The following is a 20762-nucleotide window of genomic DNA, read 5'->3' on the forward strand; positions in this document are numbered from 1 at the left end:
CCCAGTGTCCCTGGCTGGCCTTCAGACATTATGGTCACCCTAGAATCCATTCTGCATGGTTCTCTTGTTTTCTGAAAATCAACTTGAACATATTCTTGTGCAGACATGATACTATTTGCTTTTCTTACCTGGTGTTTCTGATGAGTTGGTTAGTGGAGCTGAAGCTTCTGCTAAGGCAGCCAAAGTCGCCAATACTGAAGTTGAGGAATTACCAAACTGGACAGCAGATACCCCTGTGTCATCTACAAAGGAGAAATGTGAAATTAGTTCACAAACTACAGGCAAAGTTACGTAACACTTTTTAAAAGTGTAATATGTAAAAAAAAAATGTCCTGTCATGCCTGACATAACTGCCAATTGTGGGCACTCAGGTCCTGCAAAAGCAAGCCTCCCATTCACTTCAACAGCAACTATTGTGTACATGTCTCTCTGAAAGTGTGAAGATGTAACCACCATATAAATGAATGGGGAAGCACCTGCAAGCAGGAAAGTTCAACACTTCACTAGAGCAGAGCAAAGCTTTTAGGTAATTTTTAATAATTTTAATGTTTTTAATGGCTACTTCAAGAATAAGGATATGTATAATGTCCAAGAGGCAAAAAAAAGAAAAGAAATGATGCATTTGCTGTAACCTTACCATCAACTTTAGCCCCCATCGTTTTTCCTAATATTGTGAAATTCAAATCATTTACAATGCTCTGTGCATCTGAATACCTGTTGCACGTGATGTATTGGCAGAAGATACCAGACCTGTTAGGTTTACCACCCCGCCAGGTCCAATGATGAACTGCGGTGTCGCTGTGTGTATCGTCACAGTGTCAGGACTTTCTGGATTGGTGTTGATTTGGTTCTGCATTGCAATCTACAGCAACACAAAAGGCAACAATAGCATTAGTTTCCATACAGTCACTAGAAAAAAAGAATGCTTTTTAAAACCAAAAAGTGTTCTGAGCAGATGAATGAGACATTTGGAAATTATATCAGAACTGAATCTCAAGGATTGCAACAGGAGGACAATTAAGTGCTGTGCAAAACAACAGTTGTAATTCTACTTCCATTTGACAGCAGATGAGCAATGTTAATAAATATTAACAGTGTTAATAGATACAAATGTAAAAAGGTTCCATGATCCTCAAATATTATATAAAAATGAATTAAACAAGCCTATTTAATTGGAATTACTCAATGACAGGAGTTCTGACATTCACATCCAGAATATGCTCAAGCCTACATAAAACACGAAAGCCCCAAACCTAAAAACATAGCTCAATTAAGGCTAACAGTCCTGTCACTTGGTTAACATCATCGAAGAAGAAAAATATTGTTTCAGAACAGGTGAGCAATATGAGATTTTTTCTTTGCTTGACTTGTAAATTGCAATAAATGTCTGTTACATCAATAAACCAGGATCTTATCTCTGATGCCACAACACAGCTAAATTAGTGTCTTATTCATAAAAGTCAGAACAGACTTATCCCCTTCAGTTCATCAAATCCCTGCCAGAAAAACCCATAGCTCTCAGTCAACCTACTGCTCATAAATAACTATCACTAGTCATTCTTGTTGTTATACCCAAGAATGCAGCGGGCTGCTAGTCTGAGAAGCCATACAACCAGGCTGCCCACAGATCAGGAAGGTGTTTCACTTGTGAGACTCCTGGGTGCACTAAAAATATTGGGGGGAGCGGGGAGGATACCCAAACAAGTCTGATAAAGTCTGAATACAATCCAGGCTGTACTGAGAGTTAATTAAAAGAGAAAATGCAGAGGGAGATGGAGAAACTGGCCTGCTCAAGCCCCTGGGAATTTTCAGTGTTGTGGGTGGATGGCGGGTCACTTTCCTAATCATTATGCCCACCAATCCTCAGTTTGTTACTTCTAATAGCAAAACCGATGGTCAGACACCAAAAGTGCTACCCACAGACAATGTAACAAAGGACTCCCCAGGTACACAGGGAAATATGACTTAGTACAGGGGTGGTGAAATTGTGGCTTGGGAGCCACATGTGGCTCTTTCACATGTATTGTGCGGCTCTCAAAGCCCCCACCACTCAATTAGCTAGCTTGTAGAAGACATTTGTTGTTTTAAATCACTTCTCCAAGCCAAGTCAATCCAGCCAGTGGCTTGGAGAATGCATTTAAAGTTAAAGTTGCTTTCTTTCCACCTCTTTCTCCCCCATCTATTTGCCTTCCTGCCTTCCTTCTGGCTCTCAAACATCTGATGTTCATGTCTTGTGGATCTCAAACATCAGATGTTTATTCTGTGCAGCTCTTACATTAAGGAAGTTTGGCAATCCCTGACTTAGTACATTAAAAAGGAAAGAGGAGAACTCCTAATTTTCCTTATGAGAACTGGCTATGCTGTAGGAGACATATGCTATACAGTTACAGAAAAAAAGAAGTCTTGGCAAACCCATGGTATTTTTAAAGGGAAATTGTAGTCCTAGGAAACTATTCCCAGTGATTTTTTCCTTCTATGATTTTCCATGGATTCTAAATATCCAGAGTTTCTTTTAGATGCGGCATGGAATGAATGTAACAGCATCATGTCCCCCTGCTCAGAGTCCTACAGACACAGCAAAGGGAAAGAGAGAACACAGAGTCCAGCAAGAGAGTAAAGACAACAGAATGGGTGAGGGGAATAAACACATAGAGAAGGCAGTGCACAAAAGGCTTCACTTAAGAGATCCTTGAGTTACCTGTAATATTTCCGCCAGGTCATCATATCCATTGTCTATAGCGATATCCAGTGCTGTTTTGCAAAATTTACTTTGCGTGTGGACGTCTGCTCCGTATTTTATTAAGAGTTCCACTACTTCTTGATGATTGTGTTCTGTAGCCCAATGAAGTGCTGTCATCTTCAGCATGTCCTTTGCATTAACATCAGCACCATGCTGCCATTAAAAGAAAACCAAGAAGCAGATAAAAAAAACTGTGTCAGGGTTTAAGAACTGAACGGTGCAAGCAACAAAGTCATGGTTTCCCTTCCTGCTGCCTTGCATTTTCCCTTTCACCAACCATGGTAACAGTCACGAACAGGCAATGAATTTCCAAAACTATATAACTTTTTTAAAATACAAAAATTATGACTTATTTTAGCTGCCAAAAGAGAGATCATTCAGAAAAAATATGCATACAGTTAACTAAAACATACCATATAAAGCAGCATACTGTTGCCCGTTCTAAAGAACACAAAGAAGTTTAAATGCATTGCACACACTCTTGTGTCACCATTCTCTCCCTGCCCAGCTGCATTCCCCAAGTTGCTTCAGATGGTTCCTTGACCAAGTGGCCTTATGGGTGGAGAGGCCTCGGCGTGCATGTGGACCCTTTGGATCTCAGCCAGCTTTTTGAAAAACTTATCTGTAGATGCTTCCGGTTAAGATACAATTATTTTCATGCCAATGGGCAATTAAGGAGTATTTCAGCTTCAACTGCAAACTACTGTCCATACAAAATGGAGATTTTTTATTTACCTTAAGTAAAACTTCCACTATGCTGGCATGCCCTTCCGAAGCAGCCATATGCAGTGGAGTTCTGTCCACTTTGGTCCTGGCATCCCGACTTACACCTGCTCGAAGTAACACTTCAGTGGTTGAGTAGTGCCCGTACTGTGCTGCTAGATGAAGTGGAGATGTTCCCAACTGAAACATGACAGACAAGACAAGAATTGTTTTGGTGTAGTGGTTAAGTGTGCGGACTCTTATCTGGGAGAACCAGGTTTGATTCCCCACTCCTCCACTTGCAGCTGCTGGAATGGCCTTGGGTCAGCCATAGGTCTGGCAGAGGTTGTCCTTGAAAGGGCAGCTGCTGTGAGAGCCCTCTCCAGCCCCACCCACCTCACAGGGTGTCTGTTGTGGAGGAGGAAGGTAAAGGACATTGTGAGCCGCACTGAGACTCTTCGGAGTGGAGGGTGGGATACAAATCCAATATCTTCTTCTTCTTTTATTCAATCTCTTTCTAGTCCCAGGAGTAGAAACTAGTCAAAGGGTCAAAATTACTGATTTTACTGGTCAATTCTGGTCAAATGCTGGCCAATTCTGGTCAAATTCTGGTCAAATGCTGACAAAAAATTCTAAATTACTGAACCATTTAATTTCAGCCTATTGAAAAGTTAAAGTAAAACTGGGACCTTATTAAAAAATATTATTAGCTGGCATCCACCATCCTCATACACCTTTTTATTAATTTTTTTTAAGATAGGAGAATATTTTCATTATTGTACAAAATTTAAGGCAAAAAAATCCCTTTTAAAAATAATCGCATACTGCAAATAATAAAACAGCAAAACATATTAAAAATCATACATGAAATAGGCATTATAACAAAAAGCCCCCCACAAATTACATTCACAAAAGCAAAGAAATACTGATTTTACCGACCATTTCTCACCCCTGTAAAGTCCTGATATATGGAACAAGCACATTGATTTTACAGCATTTAATAATGTAATACTTCCTTCTTAGTGCCATAAAATAATAAACAGGAGATCATACATATGTGTTAATATAAGCTTCTCTACATTTTAATTATCTGGTGGAAATTCTGGGGCATAACGCTGTTTTCATCCAGCTGCTCTCAATTTTGGCTTTGAAATCACTAACTTTTCCTCTGCTGTTCACTGAAAATTATAATGGTGCCATCCATTTTTCTTAACCAAATATGTCTCTACTACCCCAGAATTAACAAAGATCCTTAATTAATTAACTCATGATGAGGCAATCAGCAGGAACACTTTTTATACTTTTTTTGTTTTTGTTTTAATGGAGCACAATTGCCATCAGTACTCCCTCTAAGTGTGCAGTCTTGTGAGCAAAAATTCTACATCATGAGCTACTGGCATTAAAGCTGTGAACTACTGCATAAATTAGTTTGCTCTAGGGCCATTTTTCCTGAGCCAAGACAAAAATGTGCGAGCTGGAGGTTAAAAAACTGTGAGCTAGCTCACGTTAACTCAGCTTAGAGGGAACACTGCCATTAAGAAAAGGCTTGGATGTAAATGGATCCTGGGGGTAAATAAACGGATCCTGGGATTAGACATGTAACACAATCACCATGATTATGAAACCATAATTTCTTAGTATCATTAATTAAATCAAATTCCATCAGAGAAAACTATACAATGATTTCATGATGGAAATAGTGATAGCTAATAGTGGAATCCTAAACTATTTCCCTCTAAGTCTACTAAAAGTCAATGGATGTGGAAAGCGGCAACTCTGCTTAGGGTTGAGCTGTAAGATACCAACAACTTCCAAAGCATATGTGGCAATCTTTTTTTTTTTAAGTACAATGAGGAGAGCAAGTGCATGCCGTCAAAGTGCTGGCAGTGGAGTAAGCCTTCTAGTAACTGATTTAGTCTGTACTTGAAGCAAAAGTGTTTCCATCTGAATTAGGGTTGCCAAGTCCAATTCAAGAAATATCTGGGGACTTTGGGGGTGGAGCCAGGAGACTTTGGGGGTGGAGCCAGGAGACATTAGGGGTGGAGCCAAGATCAAGGCTGTGACAAGCATAATTAACTCCAAAGGGAGCTCTGGCCATCACATTTAAAGGGACGGCACACCTTTTCAATTCCTTCCTTCCAGAGGAAATAATGAAGGATAGGGGCACCTTCTTTTAGGGCCCATAAAATTGGACCTCCTGGTCCAATCTTTTCGAAACGTGGGGGGTATTTTGGGGAGAGACACTAGATGCTATACTGAAAATTTGGTGCCTCTACCCAAAAAAACCAGCCCCCCCAGAGCCCCAGATACCGGTGGATCAATTCTCCATGACTTTCTATGGGAATAAATCTCCATAGGGAATAACAGAGTTCCCAGCAGACATTTCCCTCCCCTCCCTCCGCTTTCTAACGACCCTGAAGCGGGGGGAGGGCCTCCAAACCGGGGGATCCCCTGCCCTCACCAGGGGATTGGCAACCCTAATCTGAATCAACTCAAATAGCAAGTAAAAATGAAGGAAGCTATAATGTCACAGATGAAATTATACAAGACTGCCTATATTCTGCACATCCATGATGACAACGTATGCAAGATGCAGAAGTTCAGCTTCTCAAGAACCTGAACTTCCTTTTAAAAAAAAGTTTTTAAACTATGGCTTGCACTGACAAAAATCTGAGGATTACTCTCAGGAAGAGACTAGAATGATGTGCAGGATTTGGAATTTCTCTTTAAACATACACCATATATAGCGCTTACTACACACAAGACTAATTCAGAAGAATTCCCCTCAAAGAACACTGAAAAACAAAACCACAAACAGAAAACAAAACCCACATAATTTAAGCAATAAAAGAGGAAGTTTCCATTACCCAGTCTGTGGTAAAAGGTGCTCCATTTGCCATCAAAATCCGAACTTCATCATCTTGTCCGGCTCGTGCAGCTTCTAAAAGCTTCTTTCCCAAATCTACTAGGGACATCTAATAAAATAATTTTGTCAAAGAATAATTAGGATAATTCAACATGCCCCAGCTGCAAAATGATTAAGAATCTTAAAATTTAATGTTGCCAGCTTTTATACAAAATTCTTCAAGCATGAGGCAACTTGGAATTTAAGAAGGCATACTTCATTGCCAGTTTTTTGTATGGAATTTTGGATAACGTACAACAGCCAAGACAAGCTACCAGTCTGAAGACAGAAGCTGTTGCGTGGTGAGCAGTTCCACCTTCCACTTAAGTTTCCTTTGCCACACATCTTTGCAAATTCTCCCTTTAAAGCTTATGACTAACAGACCTACAGCAATGTCTTGCGAGATATGCAATTTTTCTTGTCATTGAACTTTATTTATTAATACTTTAGCAGATGGACGGGAATATTTAAAATGCCAAAGCAGAATAACCTTCAATATGCTTTTCGTGTTATTCTGCTTAATCTTTAAGGAGTTGCTCACTTTGGCTGGGCTCAACCATCACAATAAAAGGTGGTTTGCCCACAGTTCTAAGAACAACTTTTCTGGGAGTAATAAAAGGGGAGTTACTTCTGAGTAGACTTGCTTAGGTTTGTTCCCTTTCTTGCAAAAACACAGGTTAAGACCAGATCCACATAATTAACTTCTGTTATTTTGGTGGTTGCCTCCTTTCTCATCTCTCAGCAGACTCCCCATGTGCTACGCATACCCATACCCATACGCACTGTAGAGGGTGCAAGATCGCCACTGGCAGGAGTGGGAGATTGGGTTCCAGTCCAGGTTGGGAACTATTGGAGATTCTGCATAGAGCTTGTGAAGGACAGGGACTTCAGTGGGATACAATGCCATAGACTCTGCTCTCCAAAGCATCCATATTCTCCAAGGGAACTGATCTCTGTAATGTGGAGATGACCTGGGGGATCCCCATGTCCCTCCTGGAGGCTAGAATCCCTAGCGGACTTCCCAGAGGGTGATAAAACAGCACTATGGACAGGTGTCTGTACTATTACTATTTATTTATTTATGATTTATATCCCGCCCTTCCCACAAAGATGGCTCAGGGCGGCTCACAACAGATAATAAAACAAAAATTGAATTAACATTTAAATATATAAGCAGTTAAAATAGTCAAAACATTTAAAACCTTAAAACATCAAACCTTATAACAGCATAAATAGCAAGAATCTAGTAAGCTACATTTGTTTCCCATATCAGTTAGGTGTAAGCTAGCCGGAAGAAGGTTGTCTTACAGGCCCTGCGGAACTGAACAAGGTCCCGCAGGGCCCTCACCTCCTCCGGTAGCTGGTTCCACCATGTAGGGGCCATAACAGAAAAGGCCCTGTCCCTAGTCGATTTAAGGCTGGCTTCTTTTGGCCCAGGGATAGCGAGCAGGTTTTGAGTTCCCGACCTCAATACTCTCTGGGGAACATGTGGGGAGAGACGGTCCTTCAGGTAGGCAGGTCCCAGGCCATATAGGGCTTTAAAGGTAATAACGAGCACCTTGTACCGGACTCGGTATATTATTGGAAGCCAGTGTAGAGCCCGAAGACCCGGCCGAATGTGCCCCCATCTTGGGAGGCCCAATAGCAGCCGGGCTGCGGCATTCTTCACCAGCTGCAATTTCCGAGTTCGGCACAGGGGCAGCCCCATGTAGAGGGCATTGCAGTAGTCCAACCTCGAGGTGACCGTAGCATGGATCACTGTTGCTAGGTCGTCGCGATCCAGGAAGGGAGCCAACTGCCTTGCCCGCCTAAGATGAAAAAACGTGGACTTGGCAGTGGCTGCTATCTGAGCCTCCATCTTTAGGGAAGGCTCCAATAGTACCCCCAGGCTCTTGACCCTGTCCGCCGCCATCAGCGACGCACCGTCAAAAACTGGCAAAGGGATTTCCCCCCCCCCGGTCCCCGACGACCCAAGCAAAGGACCTTGTCTTCGCAGGATTTAGTCTCAGTCCACTCAGTCTGAGCCACTCAGCCACGGCCTGTAGTGCCCGATCCAGATTTTCGGGGGCGCAGACCGGTCGGCCATCCATAAGCAGATAGAGCTGGGTGTCATCAGCATACTGGTGACACCCCAGCACATACCTTCGGGCAATTTGGGCAAGGGGTCACATATAGATGTTGAATAACATCGGGGAGAGAACCGCTCCCTGGGGCACACCACAGTCGAGTGTGCACCTCCGGGATAGCTCCCCCCCAATCGCGACCCTTTGTCCCCGACCTTTCAGGAAAGAGGAAAGCCACTGCAAGGCCAACCCCTGAATCCCCGCGGCAAGTCAGTAACTGATGGTCGACCGTATCGAATGCCACCGATAGGTCCAACAACATCAGCACTGCCGAGCCACCCCAATCAAGATGCCATTGAAGGTCATCTACCAGGGCAACCAACACCGTCTCTGTCCCATGGCCCGGGCGAAAGCCGGACTGAAGTGGGTCAAGGATGGAAGCATCCTCCAGGAAAGTCTGTAGCTGCCTCGCCACTGCCCTCTTGATAAGTTTGCCCAAAAAGGGCAAATTTGAAACCGGCGGATAGTGTGCCAATTGGGCCGGGTCTAGAGATGTTTTTTTAAGGAGGGGGCGGACCACTGCCTCTTTAAGCGGCGTTGGAAAATGCCCTTCCATCAGGGATCTATTTATGATATCCCGTACAGGATATCTGAGATCCCTCTGGCAAGATTTAGTAAGCCAGGAGGGGCATGGGTCCAGTTTACAAGCTGTTGGGCGAGCAGATAAGAGAATCCTGTCAACTTCCTCCAGGCTGAGGGGGCTAAAACCATCCAGAATGTGATCCGAAGACAGGCTTGGGGCCTCGGTTTCGCTAACTGTCTCAAAACTGGCGGGGAGGTCGAGGCGGAGTGACGCGATCTTATCCGCAAAAAATTTCGCAAAAGCCTCACAGCCTATTTCCAATTCAATAGAATTTGGCCTGCCTTGTGGCAGCGTTGTAAGTCCTCGAATTATATCAAACAATTGTACCGGGCGGAAAGCTGCGGACGCAATCTTGGCTGCAAAGTGTGCTTTCTTTGCGGATTTGATTGCCATCTCATAGGCCTTCAAACTCTCTCTGTAAGATGTTCGGATCACTTCGTCTCGAGTACGCCGCCATTGCCTCTCCAGTCGTCTGAGTCCCTGCTTTAATTGCCGCAGCTCCTGGTTAAACCAGGGCGACGGCTTCAGGCGGGGGCGCAGAGGGCGCCTAGGTGCGATCACCTTGATGGCTCTGGAGAGTCCATCGTTCCAGGACTCTACCAGATCATCCAGGGAATCGCCAGTGGGCCAGGTATCCCGCAGGGCCGTTAGGAACCGTTCCGGGTCCATCAAGCTCCGCGGGCGAGCTAAAATACGCTCTCTGCCTAAACAGGTTTGGGGTGACACATCCATATGAGCCTTGAGGGCAAAGTGATCCGACCATGGCACTGCTTCCATTGCAATATCGTTCACTGATACTCCCGCCGCGAAGACCAGGTCTAACATGTGTCCCGCCTGATGAGTGGGCATTGTAACAACCTGGGAGAGTCCTAGTATCGCCATGGATGACACTAGATCCATCGCCTGACTGGAGGCCGCGTCATCGGCGTGAACATTGAAGTCACCCAAGATCAGTAGCCTTGGGCACTCCAACGCCCAGCCTGCTGCGGCCTCCACCAGGGATGGTAAGGTGCCGGCCGGTGCGTTAGGCAGTCGGTACACCAGCCAGATCGCCAACCCCTCCCCAACATCCCACATCAGGCCAGCACATTCAATGCCCGGGATCTCCGGGGCCGGGAGAGCCCTAAAGGAGTAAGCCTCTCGTATGAATAGTGCCGCTCCTCCCCCCCACCCGCTAGTTCGGGACTGGTGGAAGACCGAGTATGCTGGGGGGGTCATCTGGGAGAGAGCCACGGTCTCCCCATCTCACACCCAGGTCTCGGTCACGCATGCCAGGTCCACGTCCTTCTCCAGCAGGAATTCCCGAAGGACAGCGGTCTTATTGTTAATGGACCTGGCATTACATAACACCAGTGTCGGAGGCGAGTAAATTCACCTGGTCCCACTACCTGTCACCGTCGGGATGGGACGCAGGCTGGAAGGTGGTCGAGCACTATCATGTCTCTGCCTCCTTCGCTTGTAAGTCTGCCTGCTCCCACCGTCATACCTTCCCCTCCGCAGGAGTACCGGAATCCCCAGACCAATCATCTTCTATGGTGGGCACCAGCTCGTCAACTGATGATGACAGATAAATCAGAGGGTATCCTATACTATACTGTTACTATTGGCCAGTCACATCAAAAGAATAGAGAAGCTGAAGCCAATCCTTCACAGAGACCTTAAGGAATGGCCTGTCCGAAGAGATCAGGAAAGTTCCCACTTTCCTGGCTTTCCACAAACTATGCAAACCAGAATTATTCAAGAGGGCCTTTCTGCACAGGTAGGAGGGTTGCCCTGTACGAAACGGTTCACAGCCTACTTACTTGGATAAATGATTAAGGACTGTGGACTTTAAGTAAGATCCTATTGATTTCTATATCACTTAATGTCTCATGTTAACACGTATGCTATGCTTCAGCTCTTTCTGGTGTTTCCAGACTTCTAAAATCCTAATGCACTGGTTACCAAATGTCTCATTTTGTTGACTGTACTGACTCACTATGTGTAAGCTGCCTTGAGCCCCTGTGAGAAATGCGGACTATAAATAACATTTTTTAAAAATATGTTTCAGGGCACTTGCAGCAAAGCCAACTTTTGTATTACTTTCAATTGTCAAAGCTGAACTACTGTAGTGAAACTCAACCTGGACTGTCTGGAAACTTAAACTGGAAAAGAATGCAGTGATGGATTGGCAGGAATGCATTACAGAAGTGTTCCAGCATCTTAACCCCCTCTCTTGACTTCCAGACACAAATCTGATTTTACCCATAGTCTTATAGGTAAAATCTTTGGACCTTTGACAGAGGAGAGCCTTCTGATTCTGCCAAATCCCATCACAAGCATTAGTGCAAACAATGTCACCGAATTCATGTACTAAACTCAATGAGCAAGAAAAGAGCATTATGGAATTTCCTTCCCATGCAGCACCTTTCAAAACATCACAAGACATTTTTATTTGAGCTGGATATTAGTGACTGGAGCAACAGATGTGAGTATTCAGTATACATATTTTTGTGTCTACTTTTGTTGAATATGTATGTTTGTTCAAACCTTTTAACCTTCCCCAAGCTCTATTTACTTCATTCAAGCCAAACTCTTCTCCTCAGTGGGGACCCAAATGTCACTCTACTCTCCTACACTTTATCCTCACAACAGCCCTGTGAGGTGAGTTCAACTGAGAGCATGACACTGGCTCAGCAGGCGTCCACGCCACAGTGGGTTTTAGGATCTGGGTCTAACCACCACACCACTGGCTCTCAGAGTGCGAACAAATTCGAAATTCAAATAAACACATTTCACTTAGGAATTCACCTTTTGGGCCTGGTTCCTGTTCCCACAGTAGTTAATAATTGATCCCTGTGCTAATGAACAATTAGAAATTAAACTTCTGATTGACTTTATTGCAGACAGACTTTCTTTTAAGCAATCAAAAGTAACACTTATGGAGCCATCTAGTGGCAAAAACTATTTTGCCACAATATTCCATAGTGACATAATATTAACAGCACAGCAACAAAAGGTTTTGTAATACTCTGCTCACAAAAAGATAGACTGAATAGTATGCATAAATGCAGACCCATCAGCTATTTTTAATGTATTCACATGCTCACAATTAGGAGAAAATGACTGAGCTGGTCTTTGAAGCTGTACACAGCTGGACCTGAACAAGGTCTCTGATGTCAGTCCCGCAACCATCACGCAAGGCGCAGGGTCACAGCCTCTTGGTGGGGATGAGAAGAGGACACAAGACTCTTCTGGCTCCAGAGGCAAGGACGACTGTTGGTGTGGTCGCAGGCCAGAAATCAAAAGCCATGCTTCTGAAGCCCAACAGTGGTCTAAAGGGGTCAGGCCAGACCAAAGTTGGCCACAAGGGGCCACAGGCCATTCCCAAGGATTGGAGACAACACCTGGGATTGGCTGATTCCCCATGAACCAGTGGAAGGGGGAGGGTCTTGCAGGGAATGTGAGGAGTTATTTAAGCTCCTCCAACCCAGAACCAAGGACAGGGCTGGGGCTACCCCTCTCTCCATGGTGTCAAGTCGGCTGAATTCAATAACGAGTCTCTTGATAAAGTAGCAAGTTTATTGTAATCAGAACTGTGGACCATGGCAGAGATTGAAGGACTGAAACACATATGCACTAATCCAGTATTTAAAGTATGAATCTAAAGGATTCCTACGGGGGGCAATCTATGCAACACATCTTCACACTAGGATGCTACTTCTTTCGTTCCCAGACCGAAGTCTTGACACCCCATACTCCCCACAGAGAACAAGGCTGGGAAGGCGCCACTATCTTGTTCACAGGTTAGCATTTCAAAGCAGGTTACACAACAAAGGCATTTCTAGAGAGGGGGCAGGAGAGTGAGCTAGCAGCCCCCGGTGTACACTGTAAAGTACCCAGACTCCTTCACTTCAGAACCAACCTTAATACAGATATTGAGTAACCCATAGCAGACTTGACATACTGCCCCCCCTAGGATCCCCCTCCTGCCGGGCGGCCTTGCAAGGAGGGCGAGTCACATTTATGGCTCCGGAACTCAGGCCCCGAGAGGCTCCGGCACTCCCCCTTCGAGGGGAGGGTTGGTGAATCTTGTGAATGCCATTTGGACGGCCCCGGAGATCTGCGCAGTAGGCTGCAATGAAAAACAGGGTGGACTTTACCAAGAGCAGGGGGGAGGTCTAACTCTACTGTCACCGGGTTGATTACCCGCTTGATTTTGAATGGCCCTAAGAACTTAAAAGCCAATTTCCTAGACGGTTGTGCCAGAGGCAGGTTTTTTGTTGACAGGTACACGGAGTCCCCCACCTTCAAGTCCCAGACTGGCACATGGCTTTTATCGTACTGTTTCTTATACGCCTCCTTGGCCAGCTTCAGGTTTTCTTGAATGGCTGGCCAACATTGGCTGGGACCTTGCCACCATTGCTCGAAACTTGAGCCCGTCAATCCCTCCCCCCCTGGCAGCATGGGAATCGGCTTTCCCTCATACCCGAACACTGTTGCAAAGGGAGATGCTTTTGTGGAACTGTGAGCGCTGTTGTTGTAAGCGTATTCAGCGAAGGGGAGGAGGTCCACCCAGTCCGACTGGCGTAGGCTCACAAAGCACCGTAGGTACTGCTCTAGCACCCCGTTCACTCTCTCAGTCTGTCCGTCCGTCTGGGGGTGATAGGCAGAACTTAGCCCCTGTTCCATCCCTAGTAACTTACAAAACTCCCGCCAGAAGGTGGCAACGAACTGAGGGCCCCTGTCATTTATGACCTTGTCAGGGATGGAGTGATGTTTGGCCACGTGGTCGAAAAATAAAGTCGCTAGTTTCTTGGCCGTGGGTAATTGGCTGCAGGGGATGAAGTGGGCTTGTTTTGAAAACGTGTCCACCACCACCAGTATGACTGTTTTCCCCCGGGAGGGGGGTAGCTCGACTATGAAGTCCATGGACACCATGGCCCATGGCCGTTTTGCTGTTTCCAGAGGCTGTAGGAGTCCCGGGGGTTTCCCCCCCCCCTCCTTTTTGCCATCACACACACCGGGCAACCAGCTACAAAGTCCGACACATCCTTCTTTAGGGACGGCCACCAGAACTGCCGGTGCACCAAGTGCAAGGTTTTTACATAGCCAAAGTGCCCAGCTAATTTGGAGCAGTGACATAGTTGGAGAATTTCTTTCCTTAATATTTCCGGGATGTACAGTTTCTCCCCCTTGTACCAAAGAGCGTCTTTTCTTTTCTGCAACCCCTCCGGCCGCCCACCTCCCTCCCGTTCGGCCTCTAGGGTGATTCGTTCTTTGCTTAGCCCGCTCAATTCCTTTTTCCTCTGCGAGCGGGTAGTGACCATAGCCGCCACTTGTGTGGGGGGGATCAGGGAATCTACCACTTCCTCTCTCTGGCTCTCATGCTGTGGGAGCCTGGACAGGGCGTCTGCTAGGAAATTGCGGGTCCCCGGGATGTGCTTCAGGGTGAAGTCGAATCTGGAGAAGAAGCCCGCCCACCTGATTTGCTTTTCACTCAATTTTCTTTTCCCTGTTAGTGCCTCTAGATTTTTGTGGTCCGTCCATATCTCAAAGGGCACCCTGGCTCCCTCCAACCAGGACCTCCAAGTTTTCAGTGCAAACATGACAGCGAAAGCCTCTTTGTCCCACACTGACCAGTTCCTCTGCTCCTCCGAGAACTTTCGCGAAATGTAAGCGCAGGGTCTCAGCTTCCCCTCCTCATCCCTCTGCATGAGAATGGCTCCTACGGCGACGTCGGAGGCGTCGCATTGGACCACAAACCCCTTCCGCTCATCTGGGTGGCTTAAGACCGGCTCGCTTGTGAACAGTTGTTTAAGCCGGTCGAAAGCCGCCTGACAAGTCGGGGTCCAATTCAGCCTGGCCCCTGGTCGCTTTGCCTCCTCCCCCTTCCCCTTCGTCTTCAGGAGGTCTGTTAGGGGCAGAGCGATCTGGGCGAACCCCTCAATGAATGTCCTATAGAAATTGGAGAATCCGAGGAAACTTTGGAGCTGTCTACGTGTCCTCGGGGGGGCCCACTCTAGAACTGCCTGAACTTTGGCTGGATCCATGGCCAGCCCGTCCCCAGACACCCGGAAGCCCAAATAGTCTAGTTCCGTGCGGTGGAACTCGCATTTAGACAGCTTGGCGTAGAGCTGGTGCTTCAGCAGGGTGGCCAGCACTTCCCTCACTAGTTTCACATGGGATTGTTCGTCTTGCGAATAAATAATGATGTCATCAAGGTACACCACCACCCCCTTGTACAGAAATTCCCGCAATACATCATTTATGAAATTCATGAACACCCCCGGTGCCCCTTGCAATCCAAACGGCATGACTAAATATTCAAATTGCCCCATCGGGGTGTTGAACGCCGTTTTCCACTCATCCCCCTCCTTGATGCGCACTCGGAAGTACGCGTCCCGCAGGTCAAGCTTTGTGAAAATCTTCCCCCCCGCCACCGTGCTTAGCAAATCTTTGATGAGGGGGATGAGGTAGGCGTTTGACATGGAAATCGCGTTAATCCCACGAAAATCCGTGCAAAGCCTAAGACTGTGGTCCTTTTTCTTTCTAAACAACACGGGGGCCGCGTGGGGGGCCGTCGCGGGTCTGATGAACCCCCTTTTCAAGTTCAAGTCTAGGAATTTTCGCAGCTCCTTCTTCTCAGCCCACCCCATTTGGTAGAGCTTGGCCCTGGGAAGGCTTTCCCCGGGGATTAGTTCTATCGCACAGTCTGTGCTCCTGTGGGGGGGTAGCTGGTTGGCCTCCCGCTCACTAAATACCTCCATCAGGTCGCGGTAGGCGTCCGGGACATGGTGCACCTCTTCCACCAGGACGCACGCCCTCTCCCGAGCGGCTGGCGCTCGTGGCCCCCATGCTGCCTGCCAAAGGTGCTGGTTGCAACTTGGGTCGGGAAATCTGATGGTCTGGGCTCTCCAGCGGATGAGGGGCTCGTGCTTTTCCAACCACCCCACTCCCAGGACCACGGGGTAGCCGCAGGCGGGCGCGATCACAAACGTCTCTGAGTCCCAGTGATCCTCAATCCCCAGGGGGCACGGCTCAGTCTCTTGCGTGCAGGGTTCCCCCCCCATTACTGACTCATCCATCTGTTCAAAGTGCATGGGGTGGGGCAGTTGTAAGCGTTTCAATCCCAGAGCCTCCACCACCTTGGGGGAAATCAGCTCTCTATTACAGCCCGAGTCTATGAGGGCCCGGATCTGTAGGAACCTTTTTAGCTTTGGGTTCAACAATTTGACCACTATAAAGTACAACCTTCCCGTGGGTCTCACCGTGAGCGGTGCCTCCTCTCGGTCGACCTGCTGGTTGGCACCGTTCAAAGCAGGTCGGCGTCGTTTCCCGCCGGCTCCTCTTCCCACGCCAGCTCGGCCAGCTCCTCTGACAGACGCACCTCCTCCTCTTGTAGGTCGTCTTGCACCAGGAGCGCGCTGCTCTTCGCCGCGTCCTTAGGGCGGCCGGTGGTTTTCTTGGGGCCGGGGGTGCCCGGGCGGGTGGCTCCCTGCGGTGGGGCGGCCCCGGTGGCTGATTGGGGGCAGCCGGAGGCTAGATGGTTGGGGTCCCCACACCGAAAACAATGTCGGGGCCCCCCCGGGGCAGCCACCGCCTGCTTCTTGACTTTAGGTGGCTCAGCCTTTCCGGGGCTTGCTTTCGGCGTTCCCCTGCCGGCGGCCAGTGCTTGGTGCAGCATCGCCACTCGTTTCAGGTTGGTCTCCACCTCCCCCGCCAGCTGAATCCACCCCACCAGGGTATCGGGGCGGGCTTGCGTGAGCGCTCTATCCAGGATGCTCGGGTTCAGCCCATTGGTGAAGTGCTCGATCTTCATCACCTCGTTCCAGTTCCGAGCCCGGGCGGCGTTGGCCTGGAAGTCGGCCGCGTACTCCCGGATGGATCGGGCCCCTTGCTTCATGTTCCGCAGCGCCGCCAGCGCTCGGGTTTCTTGCAGGGGGTCCTCGTACTGGGTCAGCAGGGCCTGCACGAAAGTGTTTACGAAATGGAGGACCGGGCTGTTGGTTTCGCATAGGCTCACATACCACTTCTTCGCTGCGCCCCATAGCTTCGACCCGAGGTAGTCCACGCGGCTCATCTCATCGGGGAATGAGTCCCCCCAGTAGTGCATGTAGCTGTTTGCTTGGATCGCGAAGTAGTTCACTTCCTCCGGGTCCCCGTCGAACGTGGCGTCCAGCTCCCGGCCCCCCCCCAGGTCTCTTTGTCTGACCGGGGCAGGGGGGGGCGCCGCTGGGGCTTGCGGGGCCGCTCCGGGTGGAGGAGCGGCGGGGCCCTGTCGAGCCGGGGGTCCCCGCGGACCCGCGGGGGCTGGCTGTTGCTGGCGAGCCCCGGTCACCCCCAGCGCTCTGCCCAGCTGCGCGGTCAGGGTCTGCATCTGGTCCTTTAGGTCTCTCACCGCCCCGTCGATCTCCCTGCGGACCATCGCGCGAAACGTCTCGTACTCCTCATCGGTCTGGTCCTTGGGGCTCGCCCCTCCGTCCTCCGCTCCGCACTCGGCCCCTTCGCTTCCACTCTCGAGGTCCTGCGCCCCCGCGGCGCTGGCGCCTTCGCTCGCCTCGCCCGGGTGGACGGCGGCGGCCTCGGCCAGTTGGGCCCGCTTGGTGTGGCGGGTCATGATCGCCTCCCGACGGACCGGGGCTTGATCCATCAGCGTAGTGGAGGTTCTTGGCTGGTATTGCCGTGGGGTCGCCACCAGCTGAAACTGTGGAGGGGAGGCCGCGGTCCTTCTGGCAGTATGGATGTGCCAGGGTGTCTCGGCCCCCTCCACTCTGGTTGGGAATCCTCCATTCTCCGGAGACTGTTCGGACATCGCCTTTTCAGTTGCCGGAAAGGTTGAACTCCAAGATAGGGAGTCCTTCAAAATGTCAAGTCGGCTGAATTCAATAACGAGTCTCTTGATAAAGTAGCAAGTTTATTGTAATCAGAACTGTGGACCATGGCAGAGATTGAAGGACTGAAACACATATGCACTAATCCAGTATTTAAAGTATGAATCTAAAGGATTCCTACGGGGGGCAATCTATGCAACACATCTTCACACTAGGATGCTACTTCTTTCGTTCCCAGACCGAAGTCTTGACACCCCATACTCCCCACAGAGAACAAGGCTGGGAAGGCGCCACTATCTTGTTCACAGGTTAGCATTTCAAAGCAGGTTACACAACAAAGGCATTTCTAGAGAGGGGGCAGGAGAGTGAGCTAGCAGCCCCCGGTGTACACTGTAAAGTACCCAGACTCCTTCACTTCAGAACCAACCTTAATACAGATATTGAGTAACCCATAGCAGACTTGACACATGGAGCTAGCTCAGAGAGGACAGAAAAGCCCCAATGGGAAGAGGTGGACCCAGATGACGATTCTACCCTGTTGTGTATGCAGATCAAAGTGAAGACTGCATAGGGGTTTCCTGCCTTGCTCATTGGAGCCATAAGATCGGAGCTTGGGGACTCAGGAACAATGGGCAGTAAGAGCCAAATCCCTGCTGCCCTGCACCAATCATGAGGCCCCTGCTGGTTTGAATGACGCAATAATGTACTTGCGTGGGAACCCTGAGTTGTATACAGTTGGCCCCGTTCCTCAGTCTTGAAGTGCAGCCTATCTAATGCTGTGCCTAATAAAGAGCTGACGTTCACTACTACTTTGCCTCTTCAATGCATTGAACCCACTATATTATAAACCCCCTCCACTCTCAGTCTGAGGCCTCTGTAAAGGGTACAGGATGGATTTAGTGCACTCTCTGCTGGCTTCATCTCTGAGCAGGCAGAAGTGAAACACCATCACTCAAATGATTGTCTGCCATAGATGGTTGCCACTAGCGCTGGCCCACCTCCTCATGGAAGCAATTATCTACAAATTATCCTAAATTCATCCAATCTTGCACATTAGCTTGGTCCAATAAAAATCTATGAATGCATTCCAGCTCCCATCTTTTATCAGCAACTATTTAATTAATTAATCATATCTATGCATATTCATGAAGGTTCAGCCACAGCTTCTTAAACTGAAACTGGATTTTTAAAAAATAACAAGAGCTGATTTAAAACACAGGAAACTTCTGGCTAAAATCCCAAGATCCAGTATTAACAGAGAAAACCTTCAAGTTTTGGAATTTGGATTGTATTTTTCTTCTCATACTTTAAACTGGGGTTCCAGTATTTGAAGCCTCCTTTAAACAGCTATTCTTCAGCTATTTAAGAACATATGGATGTATAACTATGGATGCACTGAGTTATGCACTGAAGTCTGAGTTATGTAGTAAATAGCTTCTGAGGAAGATGGGAGTCAAGACACATTCAGCATTTTTTACTCATCCAGACTAACCTGAGATGTATTCGGGATGGTCTGATTTTGAAATTATTACTGCCAGAACTGGTTGTATTTGGAACTTGTCTTGACTGGTTTTATTGAGCACTAATAGTATATTTGAATGTTGTGACTATATAAAAACAGTTTACTGGACTGTTAGTCTTAGATAGAGCTTTGGGGGAATTATAGCATCCAGGGAATTTTAATATTAAAATGTTGGGTTGTATCTCCATTGTGCCTGGATGTAGATTCCCTTCCACCCCCAATGCCTGCTCAAATAAATATACAGTATTTTTTGCACCATAAGACTCACTTTTCCCCCCAAAAAAAGTGGAGGGAAAAGTGTGTGCGTCTTAAGGAGCGAATACTGCAAAAAATTCACACAAATGCCTCTAAATTCACACAAACGGCTCTAAAAACTAGGTGCGTCTTATGTTCAGGTGCGTCTTATGGAGCGAAAAATACGAATTGTTGTTGTCTGTTTTGGTAATGGAAGCTACACTAATACTTCACTTAATTTGATAGCTTATCTTGAGAAGTGCATACACTTGGCCCACAGCAGTGTTGTCCTTCTCCTCTCTCCTAAATTTACACAAACCATTTTAGACCAAAAGTTACTTTACTTTCTTAGATGGATACAATTCAGTTAACATCATGATTATTTTTAGTATCCATAGTTTCTTTAGAAGTCTAAAGAACTAAAATAGGGCTTCTAATCAGACTGCCTTGAAGCAAGCTGCACTGGAACTAACTTCCCTATATTTGAACTTAAACATAGCTTATACCCATTCCCCTGGAACAACCTTAACAGAACTCTGGACTTTTATACCTACCTGTATAGGCAATTATTAAACTGCATGGTACTCCCATAATTTTAATCAATGCATACCAGTAAATAAATGCATTAACATGGGAACACATCTGGTAATAAACAGAACTATCATAAAAATAATGCCTCCTTTCAACAGTGTGAAATTTAAATTTTCTCCCCCCAATCAAATTAAAAGTTTGATAAAACAGCCATCCCTCCCTCATTTGCAATCACTAGGAAGCAGTCCAAATATAAAAAGAAAGGTCCCAGAACAGATGGGCATCCTTCTTGCAGACAGCTAAGCTAAATAAATGAAACAGGATTTTGAATACAGGAATGCCTAAGAAGCTATCTTATTCTTTTAAAAAGACCCAATGACTAGGGAAAAATTCAGTGGCATTAAGTTACATATACTTTATTTTCCTCAGAAAAGTCTGATTAGGCTCTTTTTCCTCTTTGTAGAAGGCAGGCTACTATGTTCAGAAAAACATTCCAAGAAAATAGAGTGCTGCCCAAATATTCAACTTTTAAGATTTAGAGGAAATTTTGTTTTCAATTCTAAACTTGTTTTACTAATGTATGAGTTCTATGTTAGTTTTCTTCTATAT

General features: G+C 47.1%; 1 protein-coding gene across 4 annotated transcripts in view; it reads right to left on the minus strand.

Moving 5' to 3' along the window:
- Positions 1–20762, minus strand: part of GABPB1 (GA binding protein transcription factor subunit beta 1) — a 50233-nt gene that overhangs the window by 17976 nt on the left and 11495 nt on the right. For 2 of the 4 annotated variants that reach the window (XM_060260129.1, XM_060260128.1), the window contains exons 2-6: positions 6310–6417; positions 3476–3643; positions 2699–2893; positions 751–862; positions 129–242 (exon numbers count right to left, since the gene is read on the minus strand). In XM_060260129.1, coding sequence (XP_060116112.1) covers positions 129–242; positions 751–862; positions 2699–2893; positions 3476–3643; positions 6310–6417 — 697 coding nt within the window. Of the gene's footprint in view, positions 1–128; positions 243–714; positions 863–2698; positions 2894–3475; positions 3644–6309; positions 6418–20762 lie in introns of all 4 variants that reach the window. The other 2 variants (XM_060260127.1, XM_060260126.1) reach the window with 1 other exon arrangement.

The sequence above is a fragment of the Heteronotia binoei genome, chromosome 19, assembly GCF_032191835.1.
Source record: "Heteronotia binoei isolate CCM8104 ecotype False Entrance Well chromosome 19, APGP_CSIRO_Hbin_v1, whole genome shotgun sequence".
NCBI classification, from domain to species: domain Eukaryota; kingdom Metazoa; phylum Chordata; class Lepidosauria; order Squamata; family Gekkonidae; genus Heteronotia; species Heteronotia binoei.